We start from the raw sequence: 15,310 nt of genomic DNA, 5'->3' as shown, positions 1-15,310 counted from the left end.
TCTTTTGTCACTACCCACTGCAGAAGGCTCCTTCCCAGACAATCTCCCAGCCTCTGGAATGAGCTGAGCCATTACTCAGGGCTTTTGTGTTGTGTTTGATGTGCTGAATTTGGCACTGGCTGATAAGAAGCCCGCATTTGCTACGTGCATTTTTCGGCGGCTTGCAATGAATTACCAGGTTCCATTCATAACAGGGAATATCAGTTATTCCAATGTCAGCGAATCACGGAATCATGGAGTGGCTTGGCTTGGAAGGGACCTTAAAGATACCTCCTTTCACCCCTGCCATGGCAGGGACACCTTCCACCATCCCAGGCTGCTCCCAGCCCCAATGTCCAGCCTGGCCTTGGACACTGCCAGGGATCCAGGGGCAGCCACAGCTGCTCTGGGCACCCTGTGCCAGGGCCTGCCCACCCTCCCAGGGAACAATTCCTTCCCAATATCCCACCTAACCCTGTCCTCTGGCAGTTTAAGACCCTTTTCCCCTGTCCTTTCATTGTCTGTCGAGTTCTCCTCCTTCCTCAGCCTGGCTTGGCTTGGCAGGAGAGGCCAAGTACCACAAGGAAAGGATTTTAAAGCATGAGAACATGTGAACAGCACCACAAACCCACCCCACACAGTCACCAAAAGCCCCAGAGGACCGACTGAGACCCCAAGGAAACGTTCCTCCAGTGAAGGAACATTTCTCAGCCCATCCCTTGGCAAGGCCCTGCCTTCCAGCAAAGGATAAACAACAACTTGTTTCTCCTGCAGGAAACAAGGGAATATATGCTGCAATTTTAAAGTTCACAACCAAGTGGCTGTGCCTGGGGAGAAGGAACAAAATATAACCAGAAGAATGTCAGTAGAGCTGTTAATTGTTACTTATTCCAGCTCAACATGCTGGGCTAAACCAGGAGGGTACAGAGTCACTGGCTCTGGGAACAATTCATGCATTATTTGATTTACATCAGTAATCCTTTACTATTAAATGAAATCTGTTAATAGGAGTAAAAGTATGCTCATAAATTTCCTAAATAGAATCAAACCCACACATAAACATGGAACCAATAGGAAATGGATGCAACTTTTTAAATTTTGGGTTTAAGCTTTTTCAGCTTCCTCAGTTTCCTTTGCCTGACCCCTTCAGTTTGAGCTACAAAAAGTATGCAAACAAAACACATTTATGGGAGGAGAGGGCAATTTTTAAAGCAGGCAGCTTCAAGAAATGCTGCTTTATATTGTTTTTAACACTACTGACTTTGTGTGCAGGGCATAACTCAGTCCAAAGGTTTCACCTCCAGTGAGTTACACCAACACTAACAGAGAAGACAGGGCTGTAACGGGGGGTGGACACCAACAAGGAGGCACTCAGCACAGACTGAACATCCAAGGGGCAAGTCCAGAGGCTCAGAAGTCATAAAATCATCACAGAATCACTGACTGGGTTGGAAGGTCCCTAAAGCTCATCCTGTTCTACCCTGCTTCCTTCCTCTAGACCAGGTTGCTCCAAGCCCCATCCAAGTCCAAGTCCTCTTGTTGATGCCACCACCCATCAGGAGTGTCCCAGCTGCCAGGTAAAGCCCACCTGGAGAGCAGCCTGTTCCAGGGGTGCTCCCAGGGCAGGGTGAAGCTCCCAGGATGTGTTACAGCTATGCGAGGGCAGCCACGGAAGAGCTGGTCACGTTCCCAACACCCTCCCTGTGCCACTGGGATTCCTCCACGGTCTGACAACGTCGATCAGGAGCACGATGGCCATCCTGAGTGGTGGCACTCCCGTTGCCACTGTCTCACTCACCTCTGGGATGCGTTTGGAATGCCAGTCCTGCAGAAGAAATGCCAGCTCACGTTTGCTGTGTCCCAGCAGAGCAGCGCTGCTCCCCGGAAACGCTCCCCTGAGCCTCCCCAGCTCTGTGATCCCGCTGAAGGACCCGGGGCCCATCTGTTCCCAATCAGGGCCTGGCCGATGGAATGCTGGAATTTATCAGGCCGGAGCAGGGGTGAGCACTGCAGGGGAGCAATGAGCTTTTCCATCCACGCCGGCATCTGGTCCCCATTACCCCTCAGTACCACATAAAACATAATAACAACCACATGGAGGGCCAGCACGCTGCAACCTGCTCCCCCTGCTGCTCCTCGTCCTGCAGCCCTCTGCCAGCAATCCCACGGAATGTGTACTGGATGGATCTCCTCCTGCATGGCACCGAGGAGCCAGGAGTGACTGCTGCAAAGTGGTTCTGATATTTTTCACTGGCTGTCATTGGATGTGGTGTCAGTGAGCGAGGGGGGAATGATTCCATGGTCTGCCAGGGCTCTGTCCTTCCAAAAGGAGCCTGGAGGTGGCAAATCCTTCAGCATCCTTGGCACACAGATATTATCAAATGCTTTCTTCCCAGCAGCTACTCGACATTCAAAGCTCTGAGCTCTGAGCATTAATGACGGTTTTTTTATCCAAATCACCTAAAAATCAAGCAGAATTAGAGTGGAAAACAAGGAGCTGCCCTTGCTATAACCACTCCCAAAGGCAGGATACACATGGCCATGACTCTGATCCTCCATTCTGGCAGCTCTGGGATACAAGGAGAGCGAGTCAGAAATCCTCCAGCGTGCAGGGGTCACAAGGTGGGAGCAGCAAGGCTGCAGCAGGTGGGGCTGCAGTGGCTCCAGAGCTCCATGCAGGAATCAGGGGTGGTGCCAGGAGAAACTGAGTGGATTCAATCCCAGCTGGATGTTGTGGCTGTCCCAAAACCAGCACTGGGACATCGTAACACCAATTACCACAGAATCATCCCAGAACCTGGGAATGGTTTGGGTTGGAAGGGCCTGGGCTGCTGCCATCAGCAAGATCCTGGAGGCACCAGGATGATACAGGATCTCAACCCACCTGGAAAAATATGGGCTGAGGAAAACTCTGCTGAGGTCCATGAAAGCTGAAGAGCCTGGCAAATACGGTGGTTTGGTTTTTGCCTTTTTTTAAGGAAAAGATCCCCAAGATTAAGAGGCTTCAAGTGATGAACATGATGTAAAAAAATGCCTCAAATTGCTTTAGGTATGCCACAGATGTGGGTCAGGGCACAGGGCTTCACACTAACAAGGAACTGGACCAGTAAATGGATTTTTGTGGGCTTGGGTTCCTCTTTTCTGCCCCAGCTCAAATCCCCTCTCTGACTGCAGAGTTATTCCAAAAAAACTCCCTCATGCACACGAGTCTGGTGTTGCAGCTTGTCTGCTCTGTGAAACGCCCCCGGCTCAGCCCTTTTCTTTAGGATAAAACCTTCTGGCCAACAGCCCAGTCCTAGCACTGCTCCTGCTGTAGGATCATCACCCAATTCACAGCTCTCCCCTGCCCAAGGCACACCCAGCCAAAAATAGTAAATATTAAACAACAGAGCTGACAGGGCAATTTTTCAAGGTCTGTATGAGGCATCTTCAAACTGTCACAGACAGTTCATGGATCCACCCTGACACTTCCTAACCTGCAGCCCTCCCCAGCTGTAAAATCTGACACTCCAGTTAATACTGCATCCATTTGGACGTGGAATATAAATTGAATGAGCTTATAAGTCAACAAGGAGCCTGCAAATCACACCCTGTAAAGCAAAAATACTCTGCGAGGGGTAAGACCTACACAGCAAACATCTGACTCAAGAGCAAGAAAACCAATTTGCAAATCACAGACAATTTAACAGAGCAGAGGTGCCTATTTTGTGTATTTTGAACTCGCCTCTTACAACTTCATTGCGTGTTCTCCAGCACCTGGATCGGGGCAGACACTCAGTTAATCCTCCCAGTCATTCCTGATACTGCAAATCTCTTTTCCAGGCTGCAGAGCCCATTTATCTCCACATGGAGGTCTCTGATTTCCCTCACACTCCTGCAGCCACTCTCCTTTACCCTTCAAGTTGAGGCTCTAATTCATGCAGACAATCCCAGAATGGTTTGGAGTGGAAGGTACCTTACAGACCCTCCAGCTCCTGGGCAGGAACACCTTCCCCTGTGTCATCAGTGCCAGATCTGAGGGGTCCTACAGGAGAATTGGGATATTCCCAAGGCTCTGTCCTCACCAGCACGTCACCTTTTGGAGGAGCCTCCAGTCTAGGGTGAAGCAATGAGGGATTCACCCCATTCCCAGACAGGCTGCCCCAGGCCAGACACCACCACCAGTAGAAATGCAAGCAGGGGGTGGAATTCTGGTTAAGAGAGCAGAATTTGGCCCATCATCCCATGGAAATTCTTCTAACTGCCATTAACACCCTGCTGACCCCTGGAGCTGCCACCTGAAATCCCGGGAAAGGCCTGAGCAGGGAAAGGAAAGGTTGGGAAATGTGGAGTGCCCTGGTTTGCTCAGCACGGGGCTGTGTTCTTGCAACACATTCTGCCACTATTTCCTTCAAATACTCTGTGTCGTGAGGGGTTGCTCTGAAGCTCCTATCTTTTCCTATCTTCCACGTCTTACATATTACATTTCCAGTTCAGACTCCCACACAGCCAACACAGAACCAGCCAACTATGTTCATTAATATTTTCTAATTTTGTTTTTTCTTCTGAGCACGTTGGTGAAATGTAAAACACGCCTTTGAGTGGGCCCTGTTAGAGTTTGGAGCTCTCTGAAGTGCAATAACTGCAGGTTTTTGGAGAGGTTTCTGCAATATCTGAAATATTAACAGAGCTGTCCCCTGTGGAATGAGCTGGGCTGCATTTCTTCAACAGATTTTGAACGAGTCCCATAAATCTCTGCTCTGCACATGTGTCCCTGCTCAAGGAATTTCCCTAGGAATGCTAGTTGAGGGTTTTCAGGAAATTACAATAGTTTGAATGAATTTAGAAGTAGTCATATGCCTGGGATGTATCGTAATAGGTATTGCAGAAACGAAACTGAGCAATACATTTAAAAATATTCAATATATGGGATTTCATTAACGCGGGGTCAGAGCACTCAGCACTTCAAAAGCCACATTGTTCACTCTCATGTTTTCACTGGAATTTTATGGAACACAAGTTTTATCCTTAATTCTACCAAATAACTATTTCAACTACTAAACTTGGAATTTAAGGTATTTAGGAGATTCTTCAGAAGCATAAGCCTTTAAAATATATATAGAGAAGGAATTATATCCCTTTTTTGAGTGGAAACTGCTTTTCTACTTCTTGACCACTGAGAAAGGAAAGAAATAAATCTTTTATCAACTTCAGTTGATACCTGTTGGAGCTAAAGTGACGTTAGAAGGTGATGTTTGAAGTGACTGAAAATTTAATAAATTAAATTAAATTAAATTAAGTTAAATTAAATATATTGAGGCAGCTGCTATTTGGGATCAACATGGCCCAGGGAAGGTTTGGGCTGTGAACAGCTCATGGCTGCCAGTGAGGGGTTGGATGCACCCAAATTCACCTCAAAGGGAATAAGCAGGAGACTCCCAACCCAACCCAACCCAGCCCAACCCAGCCCAACCCAGCCCAAAGTATTCACTTCAAAGAGAAGCAGATCACAGACCCACCTGGGATGAAAGCAGAAAACATTAAAGCACCCCAGGGATTGGTGAGATGGGATCCAACCCATCCCACCAGGGATCTGACCCTGCTGTGCCCTCAGGGAGTTTTGTGGTATGAATGTGAGGGTCCTGACCTGCACTGTCACAATGCAGCTAATTTAATAACATGATAATGAGGAAGGAGACCCAGATCTGCCCCAAACCAACCAGCAGGAGCCTCAGGGATCAGCACAGGGCCCACGGCACGTGGACTGTCCAGCACACATCGATCCCTGATGTCCAGCTCCATAACTCCAGCCTGGAGCTGGGAATGTCCCCCTGCCCTGCCCTGCCCAGAGGCTCTGCCACCCCTCAGGGTTCATCCTCTATGGCACCCAAAAGGAAATCTTCACATGAGCCTTCACAGCAGTCTGGGAGAGGTGAGGGATGCAGAGTGACCCTGAAGGAAATGAATCCTGGAAGGTTTCATAAGATTCCATTTGGGAAAGACGTTGTTTTCTAAAGCTGATGTTCCTCCCTGCCCGTGGGGGATGTGCTGGGGGCCTTTGCTCCCCTTTGCCCAAGCCCTGAGGGTGATGCCATGAAGATTTTTTGCCTTTTCTTTTATACCCCTGTTTTACCTTTTTTACAACTTCTGTATTCTCAGTGCTTTTTGCCTACATTCTTGGACTTGTTCGTCAAGCTGAGAGACTCAACATTTTAGAAGCTTCGTAGCCAGGGATCAGTGTGCCCCAGAGCCCAAGGTCCTCTCCAGAACACATTCTGTAAACCAAGATAGAACCATCCAGGAGAAGGCTCCTTGGGGAGGGGGGCTCACTTGAGCCTCTCATTAGGGAATCTTTGATAGATATGCTAATTAGTAACACCTATAATGTTATACCCGATGTTGGGGGGAGACACACACACACTCGGTGGGCTGCATCTTGGTGCATATGACCTGGACGTGTGCATCTAAGGTTCCTTACAATAAATACCAAGGTAAAATCCCTTTCCTCCTTCTAACCGTGTTTGACTCTTGATTTTAAGACGAGGAAAAGGCATCAAGGGCAGTCTGGGTGGGCTGCTGAAGCCCTTGGAAAGGCTCATCCCGCTTACCTTCAATCACACACTGCTCAGGGATGGGGATTCTCCTCCCCATCTCCATCACATATTCTTTCACTTTCCCCAGGTTTTCCTTCAAGTGCAGGTACAGCTTGTCCTGGTATTCCACAGGGCCCGTGGCTGCCTCTGCCCTTCCTTCCACGGCCTTTCCCGGGGTCGGTTCTGGCAGATCAGCTGCTGGCAGGTAATCAGCACTTTGGTGTGGAACCAGGGAGTTCCCCACGTGTGCTGCTTCGGGGGGGACCCCAAAAGGCCCTTTGTCATGGTCCTGGCTGAGGTAGATCTCAGAGAAGGAGATGCCAGCAGGGATCTCTCCGTTCTCCTCGTCCGGCCCCCCCTCCGAGCTCGCCCCCTTCATCCGGAGCGCGTGCAGGGCCAGGCTCTTGGACCTGCAGGGGGAGGAAGGAAGGGAGAAAGGGTTTGGAATAGATGCAGGGCACAAAAATCCCCCCAAAATGTGCTCTGTGCAGCTGCCTCAGAGAGCTGAGTGTGGGGCTCACCGAGCCAGGGGCAAGAACCTTCTGGGAAATCTGCATTTCAAAAGCCAAGCTCAAGCCACAGCTTTAATAAGCAAGTGAAATGAAATAATATCCAAATGATATCCACATATCCCAACATCTGCCACAGGGGGAGCGAGGCAGCCCCTCTGCAAGGATCTTATAACCCCAGGAGTGGCGTGGCTGCTTTATCAATCACATCATAAAAATGCCAACCAGCACTGCACTGAAGCAGGCCCCAGCCTCCAGCTCCTCCTGCCCTGGATCCGCGTGCTGGGGATGGAGGGGAGCCTCTGTGGGAGCACAGAGGGCAGAAGTGCCTGGAAGGGCAAATCCTGGAGCAGGAAGAGCAGAGCTCTGTGTGGAGCTGTGGGGCAGGGACAGCCTGAGGACCCTGTGGGTCACATTGCTGTCATTGATAAATACTGTTAGTGATAAAACCCCAAAAAAGCTCGTGGTACCTTCCTTTCCGTGATATCTCAATGCAGTTATTTTCCTGCCCCTTGTGCTGCCTTAGGGCACAGAGAGATTAAATGGGTTCCCCAGAGCAGCTGGGGCTGCCCCTGGATCCCTGGCAGTGCCCAAGGCCAGGCTGGACATTGGGGCTGGGAGCAGCCTGGGACAGTGGAAGGTGTCCCTGCCCATGGCAGGGGTGGCACTGGATGGGCTTTGAGGTCTCTTCCAACCCAAACCATTCTGGGATTCAGAAAGATTTTATGTGGCCTTTAAGTTAATGGATGCAAAAACTGGTTAAAATTAGGCTGATGCTGCCTGTGGGTATTGCATGAGCAGACCAAACCCTCCATGTTTGGATAAAGCTTTATGACAAAATTGATCTCCCTGAGCCCCTCACCCATTTTCCAGAGCCATACCTGTTAAACCTCATATCCTTCCTTTCTTCTTTAGAGACCTGGCCCAGGCTGTATCTCCTCACCGAGCCAGGGGTGCTGTTGTCCACATTTATTTTCTCTTCAAAAGCCTGGATTTTAACTTGGAGCTTTTCATCTTCTTCATTGTCATTCATCACAGATTTTAAATCATCCAGTGGTACAGGACATTCTGCCTCAGGGTCGTTTTCCATCCTGAGGAAGCAGAAAGCAGAGATTTAACCCTGGCACATTTTGTTCATGGTGCTGATGCTGTGTTTCTGCCTGGGACTTGTCCTTTGGATCTGGTAAAATAATTATGTTTAAACAGAGATTCCCTGAGATTATTTCCAGGAACATATTCTAGATCAATGTCTCTGATGGATCAGAAACACTGAACACCTCTGACAGCCCTGGATTAGAAACTGCCAAGCACAAGCAAATCACAACTCTTTCCGTGATAGGCAAAATTTTTTCATCTGAACTCAAACCACTCTCTCAAAATTGCTAAACACTGACTTATTGCATTATTCTCACAAGGCAAAAGTCAAGCTATTTGCAGACTTTATAGAATTCTGTGGTTTTAAAGCTTTGACCAAAGTACATGCAGTTCTTACTGAATTATTGCACTCTGAGAAAGAAAAAAATCTTTTAAAACTCGGGAAAAGTTCTGAGCAATGTGACTCCAGTTCAGCAAAGAGAAAATGAAGAGTTAAAATGAACCTGTAGGACTGCAGGACAAGCAGTTTTCTTTTGGATTTGTTATGTTAGTCTTAAAATCACAGAATGGTGGAACCTTGGAATGGTTTGGTTGGAAAAGACCTTAAAGCCCCTCCAGTGCCACCCCTGCCACGGGCAGGGACACCTTCCCCTATCCCAGGCTGCTCCAAGCTCCAATGTCCAGCCTGGCCTGGGACACTGCCAGGGATGGGTAGCCACAATACATAACTTTTAAATGCAAAATCCAAAGGTAACTTTCACATAAATTGAAGGGAAGCTGTTGATCTTACAGGACAAAAAGAAATCTGCTGGGAAAAGACACTGCTGGTAAGAATGTGCTGGATTCCCTCAAACAGATTTGAAAATGGCTTTTTCTGGGTTCCTTCATCTCTCAGAGCCTGCAGAGAGACTCAGCTCCTCTCAATATGTGTTCATTTGCCCAAAACCTGAATTTTGAGCATCTTTACCCTGCCTTGAAGATGCTGCAGCAGCAGCAGGACTGGATTTCCCAGGAGGTGCATCATTGCTCCTCCCACTCTCCCTCTCCTGCTGGGATGATGTGCAGGCTCCCATCTCACTCCTGCAACTCGGGAGTAACTGGCACAAAAAATCACGGAGGCAGCACAAAGCAACCAGGAATCTCTTGGAGAATCAAGGGGGATTGGACAGTATTTACTTTTTAAACTCTGCCCACAGCTCTAAAACAAGTTTGTTCTGCTTCTGACCATTTCTTTGTTTAACTTTCTTTTTTTTCCCCTGATGAACAAACATCTGAATAGCTAAATCTGTAAAACATGGATACATAAAACCACAAGTGAGGGGTTTAACACAGCCCTTCCAAAGCAGCAGAGTCTCACAAGTCACGCTCGCAGTGGGGAAGCCCATTAAAAACTCCCCAAACTGCAGATTACCAGTTGTAAAAAGCCAGGTTTTTAAAAAACAACCAGAAACACGGCATCACAAAATGCACTTTTCCACTTGTTTTGATAAAGGCAGTTCAGGATTTTTCTCAGGGGAGCTGGCAAGTTTTGTCTTGCTTTGTTTTTAATTTAAGCAAGATCTCATAATATATTAACACTGAGGAGCACTTGAAAAATATTCTGTAATAAAGAGCCTTGATGTGACCTTTCCTAACAAATCTTTCTGGGGATGTAGGACGAGATTTAGTTTATTGGAAAGCAGTCCCTCCACCACAGCTCCCAACACTGCTCCCTTTGTGGGAGCTCAGCTCTAAGGAAAACTTCTGTTACCTGTGTAAATACGGGCAAAGCCTTGGGACACAGAGAGGGGATTGATGGACTGATGGGCTGTGGCAGTGACAGACCCCAACCAGGGAGCCTTGGTGAATGTTTGGAATTAAAAATTGTGTTTCAAACAGCACCTCTTTGTCCAGCATTCTCCTGTTGAGCTCCCGTGGCTTTGTGAAGGGAATACAAGGGAATACTTCTCCTAAAGAACCATAAAATCATTATGCTTAGAAAAGAAATGCAGATTAATCCCATTTTCCATATGTAGAGCAGAAAAAAGTCACTCCTAGGGTGTGAAGGGTGGGCCCCTCAAGCCACCATCTCATTTTTGCCCTGCTGATGCCAGGATTTCCAAGTGGGAAGCAGAGGAACTCCAAATGCCCATCCCTGGGCACCACGAGCTCTCCTGTGCACCAGCCTTGTGCTCACATCAGTTTCTTGGGAAGCCAAAAGCACAAACCCCACACAAAACCCTCAGTGAGGGCTCCATCCCACCCCACTGGGATGCCTGGCAGCCCTTCCTGCTGGGCCCCCCTTCCAGCTCCACTCAGACCAACCACTGTCTGCAGTCTTGGCAAGAGGCACTGGGCCATTGCTGAGGCTGTGGAGCAGGATCAGTTTACACCAAAGCTGGCTGCAAGAGGAGAAGGATGCACGAGCTCATGGAGAAACCATAACAACAAAGATAGTGCTGGGCTGTGATGGCTTCATCCTTTTAAACCCTCTGGACAAGTGCACCTCAATGTCTCAGTGTAAAGGACATTTCTCAGAGCAGCAGCACCATCAGCACATCACCAGCGGGGTGCTCACAGTGGGAAAAAGAACATCCCAAGGGGAGGTCGATGAAAGTACACCTGGGATTGTGGCCTGGGCTTCACCTCCGTGCATATGGACGCCCCAATGATGGATCGGGTGCTTGTGGTTTGTTAAGGGAGAGAAAATCACCTCCTCAAACAGGATGGACAAGAAAGTTTGAAGAGGGCAAGCGGTGAGGAAAAAATAATGGAATTGTCAGCAGAATCCCAGACTGGTTTGGGTTGGAGGGACCTTAAAGCCCATCCCATTCCAACCCCCTGCCATGGGCAGGGACACCTTCCACTACCCCAGGGTGCTCCAAGCCCATCCAGCCTGGCCTTGGACACTGCCAGGGATCCAGGGGCAGCCACAGCCTCTCTGTGCCAGGGCCTCCCCACCCTCTGAGTGAAGAACTTCCTTGTACTTAACCTAAACCCCTCCTTCCTCAGTGTAAAAGACAATTCCAAGCAGCCACAGCACTGAGGAGCAGCACTGGTGCAGCCTGTTGTGCTCAGTTCTTGCCCAGAACGAGGACTTCGAAGCTTTCTTTCCCTTTAATTGACTACACTGTACCTCTAGGCTGGACAAGTCCATTAAAACCCCATATATGTTCTTTAAAAGCCCCTCTGGGACAGAGTAACTTGCAATTTTGGGACAGTAAGGAGCAGCAGAGCATAGCCTGGTTTTAATTATGCTCCCCAGTCTCTGCATGTAAAATTCCCTGTGTCAAACAACGCCGGGCCAGCCATGGCTCTGAAGAAATCAGCTTCTCCTTGTGTAAACACATGAGTTTTGGAAGGAATGGTTATAATCCAGGCACACAGATTAAAATCCTGTTTTCCTTTCACAGCACAAACACTCTGGGTTGGTGCTCTTTAGAAACCACTGCAGCTCAGTGACTGCAGCAGCTCCAGAGCTGGGAGGGCACTTCCATGTTCACATCTGGACTGGTCCCACTTCCCAAGCACGAGTCAGAATCAACTCAGCTTAAATCAGCAGAGAACTCTGGTTCAGCCTTGTCTGATTTAGCTGATACTCTGCTTGACACAGGCCTGAAATGTAACACCAAATAGCTAAAAACTGAAAAATCAGTATTTTGCTGTGATCTCTGACAGCCATGTTGAGATAACAAAGGCACACAGGGCTAGGAAGGGAATGAAATTTAAAAGAAATAAAGAAATAAATAAAATCAAGGAGCAGAGAGAGAAAATAATCTGTGACCACACTCACACAGACAATGAAGCTTCTGCTCTTCAGTCAGTCCTTAACAAAGGAATTTTAGAGAAACGGGGAAGCAGCAAGATTTTGATGAAAACCTTTTCTTGTTTTTAACTGGGTATTTTTAGCAGCTCTAGAGATAAACGTTAAGCACAGAATACAATAAGGAATAGGAATATCACAGTATTTTAACAAATAAAGTAACTTTTCAGCCATAAATGGAGGGACCACGATGGGTTGTGAATGCCAAGGGCTGGTTTCTGCTGAGGTTCTGCCACCAGGTGAAGCTTGGACATTTCTCACAGCCTTGTAGTCAGATGAGGGGCTCTATCTGGGCTCCTCTCCTTTTTCAGTTTTACCTCTCTCCAGGACACCAATTAATTGTCTCTCCACTGACCTCAATGTTTTGGCTCCACCGCTCCCAGGCTGGCTCTAGCGCTGTCCTTCACCTTTAGGAGTTTTCTGACATCTGTGTTCCATTTTTTCAAAGAATCACTATTCCTCTGTGCCCCCCTGACCTATTGCAGTACACACAACTCTAATTAGAAGTCTCTCACTAATTAGAAGTGGCTGCCACCATGTATTTAAATAACACTTCTATCCTCACCGTGACGAACACCACTACGCTTTAACTTCAGTATGCACAGTCAGAAGCAGCTAAGTGAGCAGAACATCTCGCTCTGGATGCTTCAGAAATCTTTTTCAGACTTTTCTTAGGCAAATTTTCACCAGGGAGCTCCGCCAGCCATTGTTCTCACCACCCTCAGTGGGCATTTTCTGGAACAAACTCGATGATAATTGTGAGGCCTGACTTCACTGATTTATTTTTAACTGAGGCTTTTTAGCTTGCTTAGGTCTGCTTATCTGGGTCATGGCTTTCTTCATGGCAATGGGAATATATTTAACAGGAATTTCGCTGCCTCACAGGGCCCTGGAGAGGGCTGAGGCTCTGTCAGACCCACAGTACCTGGCTCCTGCCGCGCCGTCGGTGTCGAGCTGCCGCACGAGCAGCTTGGCGATGGCAGAGAAGCTGTTGCTCATGCGATAAATGTCCCTGCTCTGGGAGCCCAGAATGCTCGAGAAGGTGTCGGTGAGGCTCTTGATCTCCAGCAGAAGGATGTGGTGAAAGGAGTGCTCCATGTTGGCCAGCTGGTTCACCAGATACAGCAGGGACGTCCTGGCTCGCTCCTGGGCAGCGTGAGGAGATAAGAACAGCGCTGAACACAGGAATTCATTGTTTGCTGCTGTGAGGGGTTTGTGTGCTGGGACTGAGTCACTGTCCCTGGGGAAGAGTGTCTGCCCCAGGATGACAAAGAGGCAGCTGCCTCGTCTATTTGTGGTTACACTGAAGTGACCTTTGTTCCTCTTGGTGTTACCTAACCCAGCCTAACTCAGGACATCTTGTCTCGAGCCAGATCCCTGAAGGCTCTTCAAGGACCCTATATTGTTCTGGGTTGCTAGATCAGCCTGGCTCAGTGATCAGGGCCCCAGCAGCACTGAGCTCCCTGGCTCCCTGCACCTGGCTCAGCTACTTCATAAAACCAGAGAATGGTTTGGAAGGGACCTTAGAGATCACCCAGTCCCACCCCTGCCATGGGCAGGGACACCTTCCATAGGCCAGGTTGCTCCAAGCCCCATCAACACCTCCAGGAATGCAGAACATCCAGCCTGGAGCTGAACATCTCCAGATCAGGGTTCCTCTGTTACAGTTGTCCTAATTAGATTGGATTCCACAGTCCTACAAATACCCAAGTGGGAAAAGCAGTGGAAAACCCAGCCACTAACTCAGGAACTCCCATCAGATCCTTCACTGGGGTAACTGGGCATGGCCCCACTCAGGGAAGCCCACTTGGTGCTCAGCAGATGGATACAGAAATTGGGAGATGTTTGGATTTCAGCGCCTGTGCTGAAACACAAAGAAAGGCAAAAATAAACACTTTTCTTCTTCCCAAGGGCCAGCAGGGAGCTCATGTGCCATGCACGTGCTCTCGGCTCTGCAGGGCCCCAGCCCTATTTCCTCCTCTCTTCTGGGACCTCGTAACCAGAGAGCAAAAACTGCTGGAAGTTTGATTCCAAATCCAGCTGGGCCATAAAAATACCCAGGAGACTTTGGCAGGACATGGCCCAAGCATCACGGGCATGGCTTTTTGTGAAGAGCAAGTCAATGTAACTGAAGGAAAAGCAGCTCTGCTGCATTGTGCCATGACAGAGATAAATGGGAACAGTGGATCAGACCAGTTGCTTCCCTTCAGCCATATGGGGAAAACTCCAGCTACACCCTGGGCTGGGCTGATGTGACGAAGGAGCTTTTTCCTCAATGGCTTGAACGAGGTTGACTTTTTGGTGCACAGTCACTCATTTACTTGAAAGCTGATCCTTCCTCCAAGAGATAAACACAGGCTCAATTAACATTTAAAACACATTTTTGTTTTCTAAACAAACTGTGCAGCAGACTAAATGGAGGAGCAGTTTTGACCATTTTCCTGTCACTTTGATCCAGCTGGAGAGTCTCCAGCCATGCTGAAATGCTGCTACTCGCCTGGAGTGAGGTAAAAGAACAATAAACTCGCCTGAGTAATATAATATGTAACTGTTATACAAAACAAAATTACAGCAAAATAGCTCAACATGAAAGCAGCCGTTATCCCAGCCACAATTCCTACCCAAAATGTTTCACAAAGCCTATTTGGATGCACATAGCCCCTTGTTATTTCAGCAGTGCCTATTGGATGGATTCATGTATTTTCTCATAAGCAGCCCTTGCATTTTATGGCATTACATCTGCCAGAAGGTGAAGAGCTAAAGCACAAGCAATGATGTGTGGCAAAGTGCTGTGCTTTTTCCTTAAAAACAGGTTCAGGAGGCTACTAAAAGATCCCAAGGCTTTCAGGAATAACTCCAGCTCCCACGTGGTTCAAAACATAGGGAAAAAAATTAAGTGTCCAATTTCTCTGAGCCCCAAGATGGTTTTTTCTTTACACAAATTTACAGTTAAGGGACAAGCTCTGATTTCAGCTTGCCCCCCGAGAGTGTTGCTGACACCAACAGAAGTGGTGTGTGTAAACACAGGGCAACCTTTCAAACCCAGAGCTCTCCTCTCTCCTGGCGTCCCTGGAAGCACAAGAGGCTGCTTCTAGGAGCCAGCAAGGATTTGCTGCTCAGATCCGCACTCCCGCCCGTCAAGGGCCAAGCTTCAATCCTTGCCACCTCTTTTCCCCAGGCAAGCCTTCCAGTGAAATAAAACATCAACAAATAAAATTCCAGCACTGCCATTGAAGTTTCCTTCCCCGCGTGTTTTGCTTGGCCGGGACGGGGATGCTGATTCCCATCTGAGAAGTGGCAGCATATCCATGGCACGGCTCCGTGACAGGAAAGGGAAGAGGGGGAGAAGTGAT

At 48.3% G+C, this 15,310-nt stretch overlaps 1 protein-coding gene across 7 annotated transcripts in view; it reads right to left on the bottom strand.

The window, feature by feature from the left end:
* The window catches only part of VEPH1 (ventricular zone expressed PH domain containing 1), a 62,399-nt gene that overhangs the window by 16,504 nt on the left and 30,585 nt on the right, over positions 1-15,310 (bottom strand). For 6 of the 7 annotated variants that reach the window (XM_032119869.1, XM_032119868.1, XM_032119872.1 and 3 more), the window contains 3 exons: positions 12,883-13,103; positions 7,942-8,151; positions 6,567-6,961 (listed from right to left, as the gene is read on the bottom strand). In XM_032119869.1, coding sequence (XP_031975760.1) covers positions 6,567-6,961; positions 7,942-8,151; positions 12,883-13,103 — 826 coding nt within the window. Of the gene's footprint in view, positions 1-6,566; positions 6,962-7,941; positions 8,152-12,882; positions 13,104-15,310 lie in introns of those variants that run through there. The other variant, XM_032119874.1, reaches the window with a different exon arrangement.

This window comes from Corvus moneduloides, chromosome 10 (genome assembly GCF_009650955.1).
Source record: "Corvus moneduloides isolate bCorMon1 chromosome 10, bCorMon1.pri, whole genome shotgun sequence".
In the NCBI taxonomy this organism is placed as follows: domain Eukaryota; kingdom Metazoa; phylum Chordata; class Aves; order Passeriformes; family Corvidae; genus Corvus; species Corvus moneduloides.
Note: the sequence above shows the minus strand (reverse complement) of the source record. Positions and strands in the feature narration are given on the sequence as shown.